The 17717-nt window shown below is 47.3% G+C and overlaps 1 protein-coding gene across 3 annotated transcripts in view; it reads left to right on the top strand.

Moving 5' to 3' along the window:
* The window catches only part of ARFGEF1 (ADP ribosylation factor guanine nucleotide exchange factor 1), a 626657-nt gene that overhangs the window by 149917 nt on the left and 459023 nt on the right, over nucleotides 1–17717 (top strand). For all 3 annotated transcript variants that reach the window (XM_029591432.1, XM_029591431.1, XM_029591434.1), the window contains one exon: nucleotides 17520–17666. In XM_029591432.1, the coding sequence (XP_029447292.1) occupies nucleotides 17520–17666 (147 nt within the window). The remainder of the gene's footprint in view (nucleotides 1–17519; nucleotides 17667–17717) is intronic.

Genomic DNA, 17717 nt, shown 5'->3' with positions numbered 1-17717 from the left:
AGGGAGATACTGCAAGACAGCTTGCTTTAGTGTGCTAAAAAACTAAAACTGGGGAGAAAATTCACCTTTCAGCAGGAAAATGATCCCATGCACAAGGCCAAAGCAACACAGGAGTGGTTGAACAACAAAAAGATGAATGTTCTACAATGGCCAAGACAAAGTTCAGATCTCAATCCAATTGAGAATCTGTGGCACTATTTGAAAATTGCAGTCCGTAAGTGTTATCCAACCAAGCTAAACAGCCTGGAGCAAATCTGCCAAGTAGAATGGGCAAAATTAACTCCCAAGCAATGTGCAAAGCTTGTAGAAATTTACCCCAACAGGCTTAAAGCTGTTATTACAGCAAAAGGTAGTTCTACCAAGTACTAGTCTGAAGGGGTTGAATATTTATGCAAGCAGAATTTTTCAGTTTAATTTTATTTTACAAAAAAATGCAGAGAAATAATGAATTATGACTTTGAAAATTTACTTTAAGAGCATACTGGTTTGCATTAAATATACTGTCTGGAGGAGGAAGTGACGTCATCCTAGCTGATGGCAGCTTAGCTCTCAAGCTGTCCCTCCACCTGCGCTATAAACAGCATAAATCAGCTAATTAGACTACTCTCTTTTCTCTTAAACCGGGCATAAGACACTATTTTACGGCAACGATGGCTGGGAAGAAAAAATCGGTGGACTTCCAGCATTTTGCTTACCATAAACTATCGGATGCTGGCTCATAGGGGAATGGAGAGCACGAAGAGCCTGGCCATGATGGCGAAACGAGAGAAGAAGATGACGAATTTCATATCGCTGTGGAGGAAGTGCCAACGCGTGCTGAGTTTCGCAATTGGTTCTGTGCTCTGCGCCAAGATCTAAAAAGCTATAAAAAGGAAATACACGGAATGCTGGATGACTTTCGCGAGGAACTTTCAACCGTGGGCAATAGAATTGATGAACTGGACAATCGAGTGGAAAATCAAGTGGAACTGACTAAAGGAATGCATGATACTCTACAGGAAATGCAGGAAGAGAACAGAGTCATGTGTTCCAAACTCGCGGACCTCGAAAATCGAGCACGGAGGGGAAATCTTCGTTTTCAAGGACTTCATGAAAAAGCAGAAAATGAGGACTGTGAAAGTATTGTGCGACGATTTTGTCAATTTTTACTGACCTCTGAAGGGAACGATGTGAACCCCACTATCCTGCATATAAAAATAGACCAAGCGCATCGGATCTTGAGACCAGCAGGGGCAAATGTTACAAGAGATATAATTGTATGTTTCCACGAATATGCCCAAAAAGAGATCATTGCTAACGCGGCCAGAAAGAAACCGCAGTGGATGTGGGAGAATCAGGAGGTTTCCATGTATGCTGACTTATTGCAGGCGACTCTTCAAAATCGTATGGAACTCGGGGAAGTCACTCAATTCCTACACACTGAAAATGTGAAATATCGGTGGCTGCACCCTTTCGGGCTTCTTTTTACCTGGGGATGGCGTATCAACTCAAATTCGCTCTGTGCACGAGGCGGCGGCCATTTTACAGGATAGGGGCTTCAAACCCACGACTGAATTGAGTCATCACAGCAAGAACAACAGCGCTAAGGATCAGAATCCCCGATGGCAGAGAGTGGGAGCTCGCAATAGCAGGCTCAAGCGAAGCTCGGATTCCTCTTCAAGAGCTGCGGCAGGCACATGACTTTTGTTTCTATTTAAGTCATTAAAATGTTAAACTGTAGGTGCGTACTAAGAAGTACATAGCGAAGTGTTGGACACTTTTCTCTCATGTTTCAAGTTAAGCAATTATCTCGTTATGCTGTTTTATGTTAGGCTTATGCTTCATCATGATAGCAGAACTAGAAGACTGGTGTAGTGTAATGTATACCGGGCTGGGTGGGGGAGTGTATTGGTTGCTACTTTCTTCCTCCAGAGAGGTAGGAGAATGGATCTGCAAGGAGGTGCAGCCAGATCAATATGGGGACGGGGAGGGGGGACAGGGGAAACTTGTGGAAACCAACCAATGACAGGAATTCTCTGTGAGTGGTTTAATTGTGGGGCTGATAAGTATTTCTCGCTGAGATCTTTAACAACACTCCGGATACCTACATCGTACGAGGAGTGGCGCTTCCGGGTATTAATTTGCTGTGCCATAGTACAGGAGGTGCTCAGTCATAACTGATTATGGCTCCCATACGTATTGGCTCTATTAATGTTAAAGGGCTAAATACACCGCTCAAGCGAGGGCTACTTTTTAAAGAACTGGCACTTCAGAAATTAGATATTGTTTTCACACAAGAGACTCATTTAAAGGCGAGACATGAAAGTCTTATGAGGTCCCAACATTACCCTAATCAATATTATACCCTGTCTGCTAAAGGGGCTAAATACACTGGAGTGGGGATCTTATTAGCCTCACAGTTTATTTTTGAATGTACAAAGTGTATTAAAGATCCAGCAGGTAGATACTTGTTATTGGGAATCCTAGTCGATGGAAAGGCATATACTCTCAAATATTTATGCCCCTAATTCAGGTCAAGGTGCCTTTTATGACCAGATATCTCGCTTAATAATGACACATAGTGCTGGCCTGTTGTTAATGGGGGGAGATTTTAACTTGGTTAGATCTCAGATGTTGGATGCTTCTAAGGGGTATGTATCGGCGCCCCTAGCCAGCAGACGTAAATTACAGGAACTAATTGATACTTGGCAATTACTGGATGTATGGAGGATGAGATTCCCACACAGCAGATCTTATACATACTACTCGGCGGTCCACAAATCATATTCACGGATAGATTTCTTCTTGACGGACAAGGGGCTGTTTAATCAGATCTCCCAGGCTGATATTACACCCATTGCATGGTCAGATCATGCTCTAATCAGCTTGGAAGTCCAGTTGGATAGCTATGATGCTGGAATAAGATTTTGGAGACTTAACGAGCCTCTGCTAATGGATAGAGAATTCAATAAAACTTTAATTTCTGATATCCAAGACTTTTTCAGCAGAAATGATACAGGCGAAGTCTCCCCTCCAATAGTTTGGGAGGCATTTAAGGCCTATCTCCGTGGGATTCTAATTTCTAGGGGCACCTTTGTTAAGTCACGGCACAATAGGGAGGCTCGACATTGCAGGCTTCTATCACTGCCCTGGCACGACAGCATCAAGCCACAGGCAACATCAAGATACTATCCCAATTGTCGCGGGCAAGGGAGGATCTATTAAGGTTGGAAACATCTAAAATGGCACATTGGATGCAGATGTCCAAACAATCTTACTTTGAAGGAGGTAACAAGGCGGGGAAGGTATTAGCTAATAAACTAAAGAAAATACAATATCAGAATACTGTTGCTAAAATTAAGAGGACGGGAGACAAAATACTTACTAACAACACGGACATTCGGAACAGATTTCTAGACTTTTATGCTACATTATATAGCTCTAATAATTCCATTTCCCAGAACAATGTTGCAGCATATCTGGATAACCTTACTGTTCCGACATTAGGCGATGAGGCCAGATTGGAGCTAGAGGCGGAGATTACAAATCCGGAGATCCTATGCACAATCAAATCCCTTAAGGTGGGGAAATCACCGGGACCTGACGGCCTCACAGCTAAATTTTATAAACAATTTGGTCCATATATTGTTGCCTAGCTGCAAAAAGTGTAAAACTCCCTGAGGGAAGCAGGGTGCCTGACCGGTGATGCTAACTTAGCAGGAATCACGATCTTGCTGAAACCGGGTCGGGATCCAACTAACTGTGGGTCATATAGACCAATATCTTTGATAAATTTCGATTTGAAAATCTTGGCAAAAATATTAGCTGGGCGCATTAATAAATATATTACTCAGCTTATACATCAGGATAAGGCGGGATTCATATCAGGGAGGCTGGCAGGAGACAACATCCGCAAATTATTGAACCTGATGTGGATGGCACATTCTAGTAAATCCGAAACTCTCTTTCTCTCCATAGATGCCGAAAAGGCATTTGACATGGTTCATTGGCCGTTCTTGTTTGGTGTCTTAAAAAAGATGGGATTTAGATCGAAATTTTGTAACTGGCCCAATAAACTTTATGACCATCCCAGAGCCTGCTTAACAATAAATGGGGGATTCTCCAGCTCATTTAATTTTAAGAGAGGGACCCGCCAAGGGTGCCCACTATCTCCAGTTCTTTTCGCTCTATTTCTGGAACCCCTGGCCATTAATATCCGCAGGAATAACTTGATACAAGGCTTTGAGGTGGGCACAGACACTTATAAACTATGTCTCTTCACAGGTGACATTATGTTTACAATTAAATCCCCCCATACTTCCTTGATGGCGATCGAGAAGGAAATCCAGCAATTTAGTGAAGTTTCTGGATTTAAAGTGAATTGGGAGAAATCAGAGATTCTTAATATTACTTGCTCTCCAGACTCTCCAGACACAGTGGAGGCTGTGCGGCATGCCCATCCCTTCAAATGGGCTCCTCACAAGCTCAGATATCTAGGGGTTCAATTTTTGAGTCATCCTAGCGATTTATTTAAATTAAATTATTTACCATTAATACACAGAATTTACAGGGACTTGGATATATGGAATGGCCTACCTTTGTCGTGGCTAGGACGCATAGCCATGGTAAAAATGAATGTGCTCCCGAAATTATTATACACCTGTGGTGATACCTAATAACACTCTCCAGCGATGGCAACGCAAAATCTTCAGCTTCATTTGGAAGCGCAGGCCTCCCCGGGTAAAAAGACAAGTACTATATCTTCCTAAACTAGCGGGAGGCCTAGGTGTACCGAATCTTTTTTGGTATTATGTAGCCTCCCAACTGCGACCCCTTGTTGTATGGCACAACTCACAAGAACCTAAACATTGGGCCCGAATGGAACAACACCACCTGGCAGATATGCCCCTGGCTGCATTGCCTTGGCAGCCGCGGAAAACGTGGAGAGACTGTCCCGATATGCTGCAAACCACTAGAGTAACTATGCAAATCTGGGATAGATGGAAGGTACGAATTGTGGGAAACAGGGACTATTTTCATCTTACTAATCTTTTCCATAATAAGACATTTCTACCAGGACTTCCCAAATGTTCATTTTCGGTATGGAAGGATAACGGATTGACCCGCTTAGAACACATTTGGAGTGCTGATGCATTGATTCTTTTTCCAACACTGTGTAGTGAATGTGGTCTCACTTAACAAGACATTTTGCCTTACCAACAAGTGACCCACTTTTATAGATGCTTGAATGTGGCCCATATGTTGATATCTGGAAAAACACAGTTCGAGAGGTTCTGTTCTACACCTAATGATACAAAAAAGCTCATATCCAGGATCTATCAGATCCTTAATGTGCCACTCCCTACTCAGGCCTCCTTAAACAATGGGAGAACGATTTACCTTATGTATTGGAGGATGAGGCTTGGTCAATGATTTACCTCCAGATCAGCAAAGCCTCGGTCTCCTCAGCTATAGTTGAGAATGGTTACAAATGCTTTATAGGTGGTATTATACATCAGAAAGGCTCTGCAAGCTGTCATTTCTTAATTCTGCTAAGTGCTGGAGGGGATGTGGTGGTCTGGGGCATGTATTATTTCAATGTGGACACGCCTGCAAACTTGGATTTCCAACATACTAGCGGAACAATTTGCACTATGGACTTTGCGTTACTTCACTATATGGATAGTAAAGATCTGAAAGAACCACAGCTGTTTGGCCTGCAAGCCTGCATAGCCATGCGCATGGAGATTGCCACAAAGGCCCCAATTTTCGGCCTTTCTGCGCAGATTTGATAATGTCTGTACAAGGAATAAGCTTACAGCGGCTAAAAGACATAATTATCAACCTTTCCATCGCACATGGGATGTTTATCTTAAATGGCGCACAGATGGTTTTGATTGAAGATTTATTGATGTTCGGAAGTGGCAGTCTCAGACTACTATGCCCCACAGACAATTATCAGACTCATACCAGACACTATCAGTTGGTTGATACGGGGGGAGGGGGTTTCCTAATGGGGGTTAATACTGAAACATATGGTGATGTTTGTTCATAGTTTGCTGGTATTGCATTGTTATTTTATTCACCAATAAACATATAATTACAAAAAATATATATACTGTCTGGAACAATCTGTGCAAGTGTCATTGGTAATCCACATATCTGCTAACTTTTTAGGGGGATAAGAACATAAGAAAATGCCATACTGGGTCAGACCAAGTGGCCAATCCAGGCCATAAGAACCTGGCAAGTACCCAAAAACTAAGTCTATTCCATGTTACCATTGCTAATGGCAGTGGCTATTCTCTAAGTGAACTTAATAGCAGGTAATGGACTTCTCTTCCAAGAACTTATCCAATCCTTTTTTAAACACAGCTATACTAACTGCACTAACCACTCTGGCAACAAATTCCAGAGTTCAATTATGCGTTGAGTAAAAAAGAACTTTTTCCGATTAGTTTTAAATGTGCCCCATGCTAACTTCATGGAGTGCCCCCTAGTCTTTTTACTATCCGAAAGAGTAAATAACTGATTCACATCTACCTGTTCTAGACCTCTCATGATTTTAAACATCTCTATCATATCCCCCCTAAGTCATCTCTTCTCCAAGCTGAAAAGTCCTAACCTCTTTAGTCTTTCCTCATAGGGGAGCTGTTCCATTCCCCTTATCATTTTGGTAGCCCTTCTCTGTACCTTCTTCATCACAATTATATCTTTTTTGAGATGCGGCGACCAGAATTGTACACAGTATTCAAGGTGCGGTCTCACCATGGAGCGATACAGAGGCATTATGACATTTTCTGTTGTATTCACCATTCCCTTTCTAATAATTCCCAACATTCTGTTTGCTTTTTTGACTGCCGCAGCACACTGAACCGACAATTTCAATGTGTTATCCACTATGACACCTAGATCTCTTTCTTGGGTTGTAGCTCCTGATATGGAACCCAACATTGTGTAATTATAGCATGGGTTATTTTTCCCTATATGCATCACCTTGCACTTATCCACATTAAATTTCATCTGCCATTTGGATGCCCAATTTTCCAGTCTCACAAGGTCTTCCTGCAATTTATCACAATCTGCTTGTAATTTAACGACTCTGAACAATTTTGTGTCATCTGCAAATTTGATTATCTCACTCGTCGTATTTCTTTCCAGATCATTTATAAATATATTGAAAAGTAAGGGTCCCAATACAGATCCCTGAAGCACTCCACTGTCCACTCCCTTCCACTGAGAAAATTGTCCATTTAATCCTACTCTCTGTTTCCTGTCTTTTAGCCAGTTTGCAATCCACGAAAGGACATCACCACCTATCCCATGACTTTTTACCTTTCCTAGAAGCCTCTCATGAGGAACTTTGTCAAATGCCTTCTGAAAATCCAAGTATACTATATCTACCGGTTCACCTTTATCCCCATGTTTATTAACTCCTTCAAAAAAGTGAAGCAGATTTGTGAGGCAAGACTTGCCCTGGGTAAAGCCATGCTGACTTTGTTCCATTAAACCATGTCTTTCTATATGTTCTGTGATTTTGATGCTTAGAACACTTTCCACTATTTTTCCTGGCACTGAAGTCAGGCTAACTGGTCTGTAGTTTCCCGGATCGCCACTGGAGCCCTTTTTTTTTTTTTTTTTTTAAATTTAAAGTTTATTGAATTTCATAACATTTACAATGAAAAGAAATTAGGAATTTAAGGGTTACATATCAATTTGCCAAAGAAAAAATACAAAAGTAAACATTATATGTTATCCCTAATATTTTTAGTCCACTTTATCTGGGAAGCAACATAAGTAATTATAAAGGAAATATGTCTAATCATAGAATATATGAGTGAGATCCTTATTTGACCAATTAATTAATTAACCCATCATGTAGGCTGCCCTTTTGAAATATTGGGGTAACATTTGCTATCCTCCAGTCTTCAGGTACAATGGATGATTTTAATGATAAGTTACAAATTTTTACTAATAGGTCTGAAATTTCATTTTTTAGTTCCTTCAGAACTCTGGGGTGTATACCATCCGGTCCAGGTGATTTACTACTCTTCAGTTTGTCAATCAGGCCTACCACATCTTCTAGGTTCACCGTGATTTGATTCAGTCCATCTGAATCATTGCCCATGAAAACCTTCTCCATTACGGGTACCTCCCCAACATCCTCTTCAGTAAACACCGAAGCAAAGAAATCATTTAATCTTTCCGCGATGGCCTTATCTTCTCTAAGTGCCCCTTTAACCCCTCGATCATCTATCAGTCCAACTGACTCTCTCACAGGCTTTCTGCTTCGGATATATTTAAAAAAGTTTTTACTGTGAGTTTTTGCCTCTACTGCCAACTTTTTTTCAAATTCTCTCTTAGCCTGTCTTATCATTGTCTTACATTTAACTTGCCAACGTTTATGCTTTATCCTATTTTCTTCTGTTGGATCCTTCTTCCAATTTTTGAATGAAGATCTTTTGGCTAAAATAGCTTCTTTCACCTCCCCTTTTAACCATGCTGGTAATCGTTTTGCCTTCTTTCCACCTTTCTTAATGTGTGGAATACATCTGGACTGTGCTTCTAGAATGGTATTTTTTAACAATAACCACGCCTCTTGGACATTTTTTACTTTTGTAGCTGCTCCTTTCATTTTTTTTCTAACAATTTTTCTCATTTTATCAAAGTTTCCCTTTTGAAACTTTAGCACGAGAGCCTTGGATTTGCACACTGTTCCTCTTCCAGTCATTAAATCAAATTTGATCATGTTATGATCACTATTGCCAAGCGGCCCCACCACCGTTACCTCTCTCACCAAGTCCTGTGCTCCACTGAGAATTAGATCTAAAATTGCTCCCTCTCTCGTCGGTTCCTGAACCAATTGCTCCATAAAGCTATCATTTATTCCATCCAGGAACGTTATCTCTCTAGCGTGACCCGATGATACATTTACCCAGTCAGTATTGGGGTAATTGAAATCTCCCATTATTACTGCACTACCAATTTGGTTAGTTTCCCTAATTTCTCTTAGCATTTCACTGTCCATCTCACAATCTTGACCAGGTGGACGGTAGTATACCTCTATCACTATAGTCTTCCCCGACACACAAGGGATTTCTACCCATAAAGATTCAATTTTGTATTTAGTCTCATGCAGGATGTTTATCCTGTTGGACTCTATGCCATCCCAGACATAAAGCGCCACACCACCTCCCGAGTGCTCCTCTCTGTCATTGCGATATAATTTGTACCCCGGTATAGCACTGTCCTATTGGTTGTCCTCCTTCCATCATGTCTCTGAGATGCCAATTAAGTCTATGTCATCATTCCCTGCTATACATTCTAATTCTCCCATCTTACTTCTTAGACTTCTGGCATTAGCATACAAACATTTCAAAGTTTGTTTTTTGTTTGTATTTTCATTCTGCTTTTTAATTGATAGGGATAAGTTAGAATTTTTTAGCTCAGGTGAGTTTTTAGTTACAGGAACTTGGACTACTTTTCTAATTATTGGAACCTCACTGTCGGGATGCCCTAATTCTAATGCATCATTAGTATCCTTTAAATATACCTCTCTCCGAACCATGCGCTGCTGAGTGACTGTCGGCTTTCCCCTTTGTTCTAGTTTAAAAGTTGCTCTATCTCCTTTTTAAAGGTTAGCGCCAGCAGTCTGGTTCCACCCTGGTTAAGGTGGAGCCCATCCCTTCGGAAGAGACCCCCCCCTTCCCCAAAAGGTTCCCCATTTCCTAACAAAACTGAATCCCTCTTCCTTGCACCATCGTCTCATCCACGCATTGAGAACTCCGGAGCTCTGCCTGCCTCTGGTGACCTGCGCTTGGAACAGGGAGCATTTCAGAGAATACTTTTGCAAGCCACTGTATTTTTCCATAACATTGGCAGCTTGCACTCCCGTGTCCTTCCCCCCCCCCCCCCCCCCTTTCCCTTTCTGACAACCGTGCAATAATCACACACAAACCATTATTGGTGAAAACAGGCCGCAGCATTTATTAATAATTAATTAACATAAACCAAACATTTTAGTACCCAAGTATTGGTGCGTACGTCAAATATAACTAAACCAGGCTTCGTACCGGCATCCGCCATTTTAGCCAGTCCGCCACACGATCTTCCCGGCCCCTCGCCATGTCAAGCCAAGGGGCCACCCCCCCGGGCAGCCCACGCCCACCTCTACGCACCTCTCCTTCCTCTAGGACCCCGGTTTGTCCACCGTGTCCTCCAGGCCCCTCCAGGCCCTCTGACTTGGGTACCCCCGCCACCCTGATTGCTGCGACAATTCTGTAGCTGGCCACTTTCTTGCTAACATTGATTACTGACTATCTGTCACTATCGTTCCACTTCCCATGCCTTGTCTCCCTCCCTGTTCCAGCACCTTGTTGGGTGGGTGGGTGGAAACGCGAGCGCCGGCCAGCCGAAAAGGCCTGACCCGGCGCTCGCTCCGTGTTTTAAGGCCCGAGGTCTCGCCGCGCGCCTGCCGGCCTGCCCAGCCCAGCCACGCGCCCGTCGAGCCGGAGTGCCCCTGTCACCGCCGGGTGGACGCCCGACCCCGGGATTGCTTACGGTAAGCGGATCCCGGGGCGGGAAGACAAAAAGGGGGGTATAGCGCGGGGAGGGAGGCCCCGGGCCGGCAAGCGCCATGTTAAGGGGGTCCCTCCCCCGCAGGCGCTTGTCGGTCCGTCATAACATTGGCAGCTTGCACTCCCGTGTCCTTCCCCCCCCCCCCCTTCCCTTTCCGACAACCGTGCAATAATCACACATAAACCATTATTGGTGAAAACAGGCCGCAGCATTTATTAATAATTAATTAACATAAACCAAACATTTTAGTACCCGAGTATTGGTGCGTACGTCAAATATAACTAAACCAGGCTTCGTACCGGCGTCCGCCATTTTAGCCAGTCCGCCACACGATCTTCCCGGCCCCTCGCCATGTCAAGCCAAGGGGCCACCCCCCGGGCAGCCCACGTCCACCTCTACGCACCTCTCCTTCCTCTAGGACCCCGGTTTGTCCACCGTGTCCTCCAGGCCCCTCCAGGCCCTCTGACTCGGGTACCCCCGCCACCAGGCCGGGATAGTGGATACACTTGTCCCGGACCCCCCAACACCACTACTGCGGCCCCAACCTGATCAGCGCACGCTCTAGCGCTTCCTGTATTGCATTGTTGAATATGTCGTACCCCACATCTGATAAGTGAATCAGGTCCTGTCTGTATAAGCCCAAGCATGGCTCGTCGGCCCAATCGTGCCGTATGGTAACGATCGCCGTTGCCTTAGCCCATGCCTCGATCTGCTTGTTCACTTTCTTCCTCCCTCTGGCCCATAGCCTGTCACCCTGCCATTTAAGCCTGGGTATGATTTCGGACCATATTATGATTGTGTCACGCGTCAACCCCTGTATCTGCTGTAGATCCCTTTTTATGCTATCTATGAGCTGCTTGGCCGTCACCCCCCCCCCAGGTCGTTACCCCCTAGGTGTATGACTATGGCATCCGGCCTCTGGCGGTTACGCAGGCTGTTCTGCACCTCCGGGACCAGTTGTTCCCATCTCATTCCACGGATTCCCATCCATGTCAGGAAGATTCCCCTTGGGGCCAGCCCCAAGTGCGCTCCATATGTTCTCTCTCGGGCCCTCTTGGCCGCCCAATGTACGAAGGAGTGTCCCATAACCCATACTATCTTCCTTCGTAGGTCGCGACCTGCGGGTAAGAGGAATTGCAGGATTAGTGACCCAATTGCACAGCCCCCGGCCTAACGTATCTCTTGGCCACCGCCGACTGCCACCTACCAATTTTCTGTATGACCTCCATAGGTAAACCTGCCTGGGCTGCGCTTGTCGCCGCCCCAATTCGGAATGAGTGAGTACCGTACTCACCAGGGTTTAACCCGATGGAGGCCAGCCCCTTGCGTAGCACTGCCGCAAATTGAAATCTAGTCAGTGGTACCCCGTCCCCGTGAATTAATAAATGGCGACCCCCTTTTGGTCTAATCTGCAGGAAATTTAACATGTTCCTCACTGGGCATGTCACCTGGGACGTCACCTGGGCTAACCTTACCTCTACCCCTTTTGCCCTCTGGTCGGTTTTTGATTTGTGTACCCTGATCCTGATTGCCTGTCCCTGTACCACCACGTTGTGCAGTAATATGCCGTCGTTTCCTGCATCCCGTTTGGATGCTGCCACCAATTCGCTAACTCTTAAGGCCGCGAAGAACGCCGTGCAAAAGGCGGCCCTGAACAAAACCACCTCGAACCCATCAGCACATACCTGTGCGGCTGTGTACCATAAGCGCACCAATATCTCGTGGGTTATTGGCCGCCGCCTATCTCCCTTCCAGGCTACCGTTCTGGCCCATCCTGCCAACATCTTTTTGACCATGAAGTCATCCAGGGGGTCCCCCCAGCCTTGTGCCTTCGTGAAGAACGCGAAACCCGCTAACTGGTTGACCGTCGCCCCCCTGGATAAACCCTCCTCCTTATCCCAAGCCACGAATCGCTGTATGTGCCTGCCCTCGATCCTACCCCCTTGCCATCCCTGCCCCTTCAAGAAAGCCTGTACTCTGGTAAACCCTTTGCAGTAGGCTTTCCATGTCGCTGGAGCAATGGATGCCTTCAGCAGTCCCCATTCAGTTACATTCCAATCAGCCATAACCGGCTCGGTATGGGGGCTCCTTCGACGTCTGCCTCTGGCACCTGTTGATGAAAGAGATCCCACTTAGCTCGGGATAGCGCATCGGCCACCTGATTGTGAACGCCTGGCACATGTCTGGCTCGTATTGTTGTGTTCAGTCGCAGACCTTGCAGTACCACCTCCCTTAGCAGTTCCGCTACTTTGGAGCAGCGCGCCGCTTGCCTGTTAATAACTGTCACGACTGCCGAATTGTCTGACCAAAATATTATCTTTTTGTTACGCAATTTATGAGCCCAGACCGTGATAGCCACTAAAATCGGGAAGAGCTCCAGGAATGTGATGTTCCTCACCAACCCGCTCTGTATCCATTCGGGCGGCCATGGTGCTGCGCACCATGCCCCCTGGCAGTAAGCCCCAAAACCCCATCCTCCCGACGCGTCTGTGTGTATCTGCAGATCATGGTTCGACACTGCCTCATCCTGCCATATTGATATCCCATTAAAGTTATCCAGGAATTCCAGCCACATTGCCATATCCTTCTTTATAGGCCGTGTTATCCTGATGTGGTGGCGCGGGTTTTTAACTCCCCTGGTCACGTCGGCCAAACGCCTCATGAAGGCCCTCCCCATCGGAATCACCCGGCATGCAAAATTTAAACTACCGATTATGGACTGAATGGCCCCCAACGTAAGTTTGCTGCATGCCAAGGCCCTCCGGAGCATGGTCCATAACTTGTGTAACTTTTCTAGCGGCAGCCGCGATGTCATGGCCTGCGTGTCCAGCTCAATCCCCAAGAATGAAAGTGTGGTCACTGGCCCCTCCGTTTTCTCCCCGGCTAACGGAACCCCGAATTCTTGGGCCATGTCTTGGAATGCAGACAAAGTTTTAGCACAAGTGTCCGCGTGAGCTGGCCCCACAAATAGGAAATCGTCGAGGTAATGCGCCACATTCGCATTCCCCGCCCGCTGCTGTAACACCCAATGTAGAAACGTGCTAAACATTTCAAAGTATGCACAAGAAACCGAGCACCCCATCGGCATGCACTTGTCGAAGTAATATGACCCTTGGAAGTGAAAACCTAAGATGGGAAAGTTATCGGGGTGTACCGGGAGCAATCTGAATGCCGACTTAATGTCTGCTTTTGCCATCAACGCGCCTTCCCCGCAGCGCCGTACTAACGCCACGGCCTGGTCGAAAGAGGTGTATTGCACTGTGCAAGCCTCCTCTGGCAAACCATCATTCACGGAACGCCCCGGCGGGTAAGACAGGTTCTGTATAAGCCTGAACTCGCCCCGTTCCTTTTTTGGTACGACTGCCAAGGGTGACAACATCATTTTACTAAATGGCGGGTCCGTAAAGGGACCCGCCATCCTGCCCAACTCGATTTCCCTCTCCACCTTTCTTTGGACTATGTCCGCTTGCCTCACCGCTGAAGCTGAATTTGTGTAACCCGTGCCCGTGATCCTACCCTGAAATGGAATCCTAAAACCATATGCAAAACCCTCCCACAATTGCTTAGCCTCCCTTCGTTTTGGGTATTTTTCCAGCCATTCCCCCATGGCGGATAGCCGCACCGGGGACGGTGCCTTCTCCTCCGCTCTACTGCTTCCCTTTGCCATTACTCCCGGCTGAAAACCCCTGCCCCTTCTTTGGGCATCTCGCTGCTGAGTATGGTGCCGCACATACTGCACATATATGTTTGAACCGACAATCCTGGAAGGTGCACCCTGCCTTGTTAAAGCGCCAGCACACCTTACTGTTACTGCTGTCCCCCCAGTGAGAACTACCCGCCCCAGCCTGTCCGCCGGATGGCCTCGACGTTTTGCGTGCCGCCCCTGACTCCATAACCTTGCTAGTCATTTGACGTAGCCACAATCCCACGTCTTGAGCTGCCCATGACAAGTTCTTGTTATCTTCCATCCTATCCCTGAACTTCTCATCATAGTTCAGCCAACACCACCCTTGATACTCCTTGTATGCTTCCAAAATTGAATCCGCATAACTCAGCATGGGGGCGTATTGTGAGGGGTCCTCCCTCCCGATTATACTAACCATCCTTAAGAATGCCCGTGTCCAATTAGTGATATTCCTAGCTACCTTCACCTCATCCCCTTTCTGCTCCTCCTTCTTCTTTCCTTTCCTTTTTTCTGCCGCCCCCTTTCTTCCCTCTAATATTGTGAATATATCGATGTATTCACGTTTGCGGATTTTGCTCCGTAATGCCTTCGGCACACTCTCCCACAACTCGTCCATATTCGGCAGAGCTGTTGCGGTCGCATTGACAGCCCCCAAGTCTCGAGCGGGGGAGGCCGCCGAGCCCCCGGACGCCTCGCTCTCCTCCGACTCCTCCCCCGAGGATCGCCCCGAGGAGCCACTTTCGTGTCTCTTTCTCTTGGCCCCCTTGCCTTTTGTGTCTCCAGCCGATGCCGTCCTTCCTTCCCTGGTTCCGGTCACCTCGTTGCACACCTCTCGTGCCGCCTCAGCTGCGCTAGGTGCTGTCCCTGGCTGTTCGATGGCGTTATGGGCCTCGCCCCGAGTTGTCCCTTGCACTGTGGTAACGCCTGTGTTACTCCCCGCCGTTGGATCTTTCGCCATCTCTCCTCTCGCCCCGCCGGCCGATGTCTGCTCGCCCGAGCTGGTTACTGGTGCAGTGTACCATGGCGGTGGGACCTACCACCATGGTGGGTACATCTGCGCTTGCCATGCGTTGTAGCCATAAGGGCCGCCCTCTTGTGTCGGCTGCGCCGATGCAGCCGCCTCAGCTCCGACCGGCCCCATCAGGGGCCACGAGGGCCAGCCCCATGGGGGTGCACTGTATCGGCCGGCCCCGGGCTGCGTCTCAATTACGCCTGCAGCCTCTCCAGGCGCGGTGTTGCCTTCGGCTGCCAGTGCCTGTCCCTTCGCAGCTTTTTCGGTCTGTCTCTTGTTTCCGTTATTCACTTGAGTTTGTGCCCACTCTCGAGCCTTGACGGTGGCCGTCCTGAGGCGTTTGCCGCGACGTCCGCCCGCCTCGGCCGCAGGATCGGGTCTCGTCCCGGTCCCCGTCCGTGGTTCGGCCGCCTTCTACTGTCGACTCCGCCCCCTCGTCTGTCTTGGGGAAGGGCCTGCGTTCTTTCCTCTGCCTGCCATCCCTGCTTCGTCGCAACTCAAAATCTCTCCTGCGAAAGTCTCCCTTGCAAAAGTCTCCCTTGCAAAAGTCTCCCTTGCAAAAGTCTCCCTTGCAAAAGTCTCCCTTGCAAAAGTCTCCCTTGCAAAAGTCTCCCTTGCAAAAGTCTCCCTTGCAAAAGTCTCCCTTGCAAAAGTCTCCCTTGCCAAAGTCTCCCTTGCCAAAGTCTCACTTGCCAAAGTCCCCTTTGCAAAAGTCTCACTCTGCTGCCACGTTTCCTCCCAGCCTTAAAGTTCTGCTCCGCATGGAAAGGGATTCCCACGCTTTAATTCCTCCTCCACTTAAAGGGTCCCTCCCCGGGGCACTCTCCGCTCCAAAGGCGAAATAACAATGTTACTCACAGTTCAGCTGCCGTGCCCCGGTCGCTTGTATCCTCCGGCGTCCTCTGTCCTGTTCCTGTGCCTGGTCCACACCTTGATGTGCTGCTCCTCAGCCAGCGTCTCCGTCCAGCTCTGGAATGTGCCTGCGCTGGGGACTCTGCAGCCCCAAGCTGCCTTCGGACCTCCCGCGGGCCTGCCCACCACGCGGCGCTGGGAGCCGGGATCCGCGTTGAGGGAAGGCTATCAGCGCTTCCCCTTCGCTTCCCCTTTTTTTTTTTTTTATTATTAAACTTTATTAGTGGGCCTCTATGCCCGCTGGATCGCCCGCTGGATCGCCCGCTGGATCGCCCGCTGCAAGTGCTCCTCCGGCCGCACGATCTGCCGTTCCGCCCGCCACGTGGCCTCCCTGGTCCAAGCGATGTGCGCGGTTGCCCTCCTGAAATGCGAGCGCCGGCCAGCCGAAAAGGCCTGACCCGGCGCTCGCTCCGTGTTTTAAGGCCCGAGGTCTCGCGAGACCTCGGGCCGAGTTGCGTCGTCGCGCGCCGGCGCGATGACGTCACCGCTCGTCTGCGCGGCGACGTCATCACGCCTGCCGGCCTGCCCAGCCCAGCCACGCGCCCGTCGAGCCGGGGCGCCCCTGTCACCGCCGGGTGGACGCCCGACCCCGGGATTGCTTATGGTAAGCGGATCCCGGGGCGGGAAGACAAAAAGGGGGGTATAGCGCGGGGAGGGAGGCCCCGGGCCGGCAAGCACCATGTTAAGGGGGTCCCTCCCCCGCAGGCGCTTGTCGGTCCGTCAAATCCCTTAAAAGGGCAGTATTGTACCAAGTTTGAGTGGTTTGGTTTGCACTTATTTATTAAGAATACTGGTTGGCTTTTTTATGTAAATTTTCTCTAAGCCCCCCCTAATTGGGCACAGTTCTAAGTGCAGAGTTGGGAATAACACAACAGCTCTTATTTTGGAAGCACTCATGAAGCAGACTCATGAAACATGGCATCATATTGGGTTGGAGTATAATTCAAGGAAAGTTGTTTTGATGACTTGAAGTTTGGGATTCATAAAGAATGTTGTGCATATGAAAAAGAAATAATGGTACTATGATTAGATTCTCAGACCACAACTGTTTGTGGTTAGGTGTGTGATATGACTGACCCTTATTAAAATTTTTTGAGTTTCTAGAGTAAGACAGATATGCAGGAAAATTTGTGGTTGGACATAAATAGCTTCATCCAGTTGCATTATTTTTGGTGATTGCATATCAGAAATTTGCTGCCATGATGTTCCACTGCAGAAGCCTCAATGTATGTGCATTTATGAAGTATCAAAATGGGAAAACATATAAAAATTGTTTGGTGATAGGTGCCATAATTCCTTATTCTAATTGTGGTTTGTTATTCATTTGGGATGTTTTTATTCTTTCATTTCTAGAAACTTATAGCCTATGGACATCTGACAGGCAGTGCACCAGATAGTACGACGCCAGGCAAAAAATTAATTGATAGGATTATTGAAACAATATGTGGCTGTTTTCAGGGTCCACAGACAGATGAAGGGGTTCAATTACAAATAATAAAGGTAAGTTGTGATAAAAATAAAGTGGAATTTGCTTACTTTTTTTCCTGTTGT

This window comes from Rhinatrema bivittatum, chromosome 2, assembly GCF_901001135.1.
Source record: "Rhinatrema bivittatum chromosome 2, aRhiBiv1.1, whole genome shotgun sequence".
NCBI lineage: Eukaryota > Metazoa > Chordata > Amphibia > Gymnophiona > Rhinatrematidae > Rhinatrema > Rhinatrema bivittatum.
The sequence above is the reverse complement of the archived record's forward strand: the minus strand, read 5'-3'. Positions and strand labels throughout refer to the sequence as shown.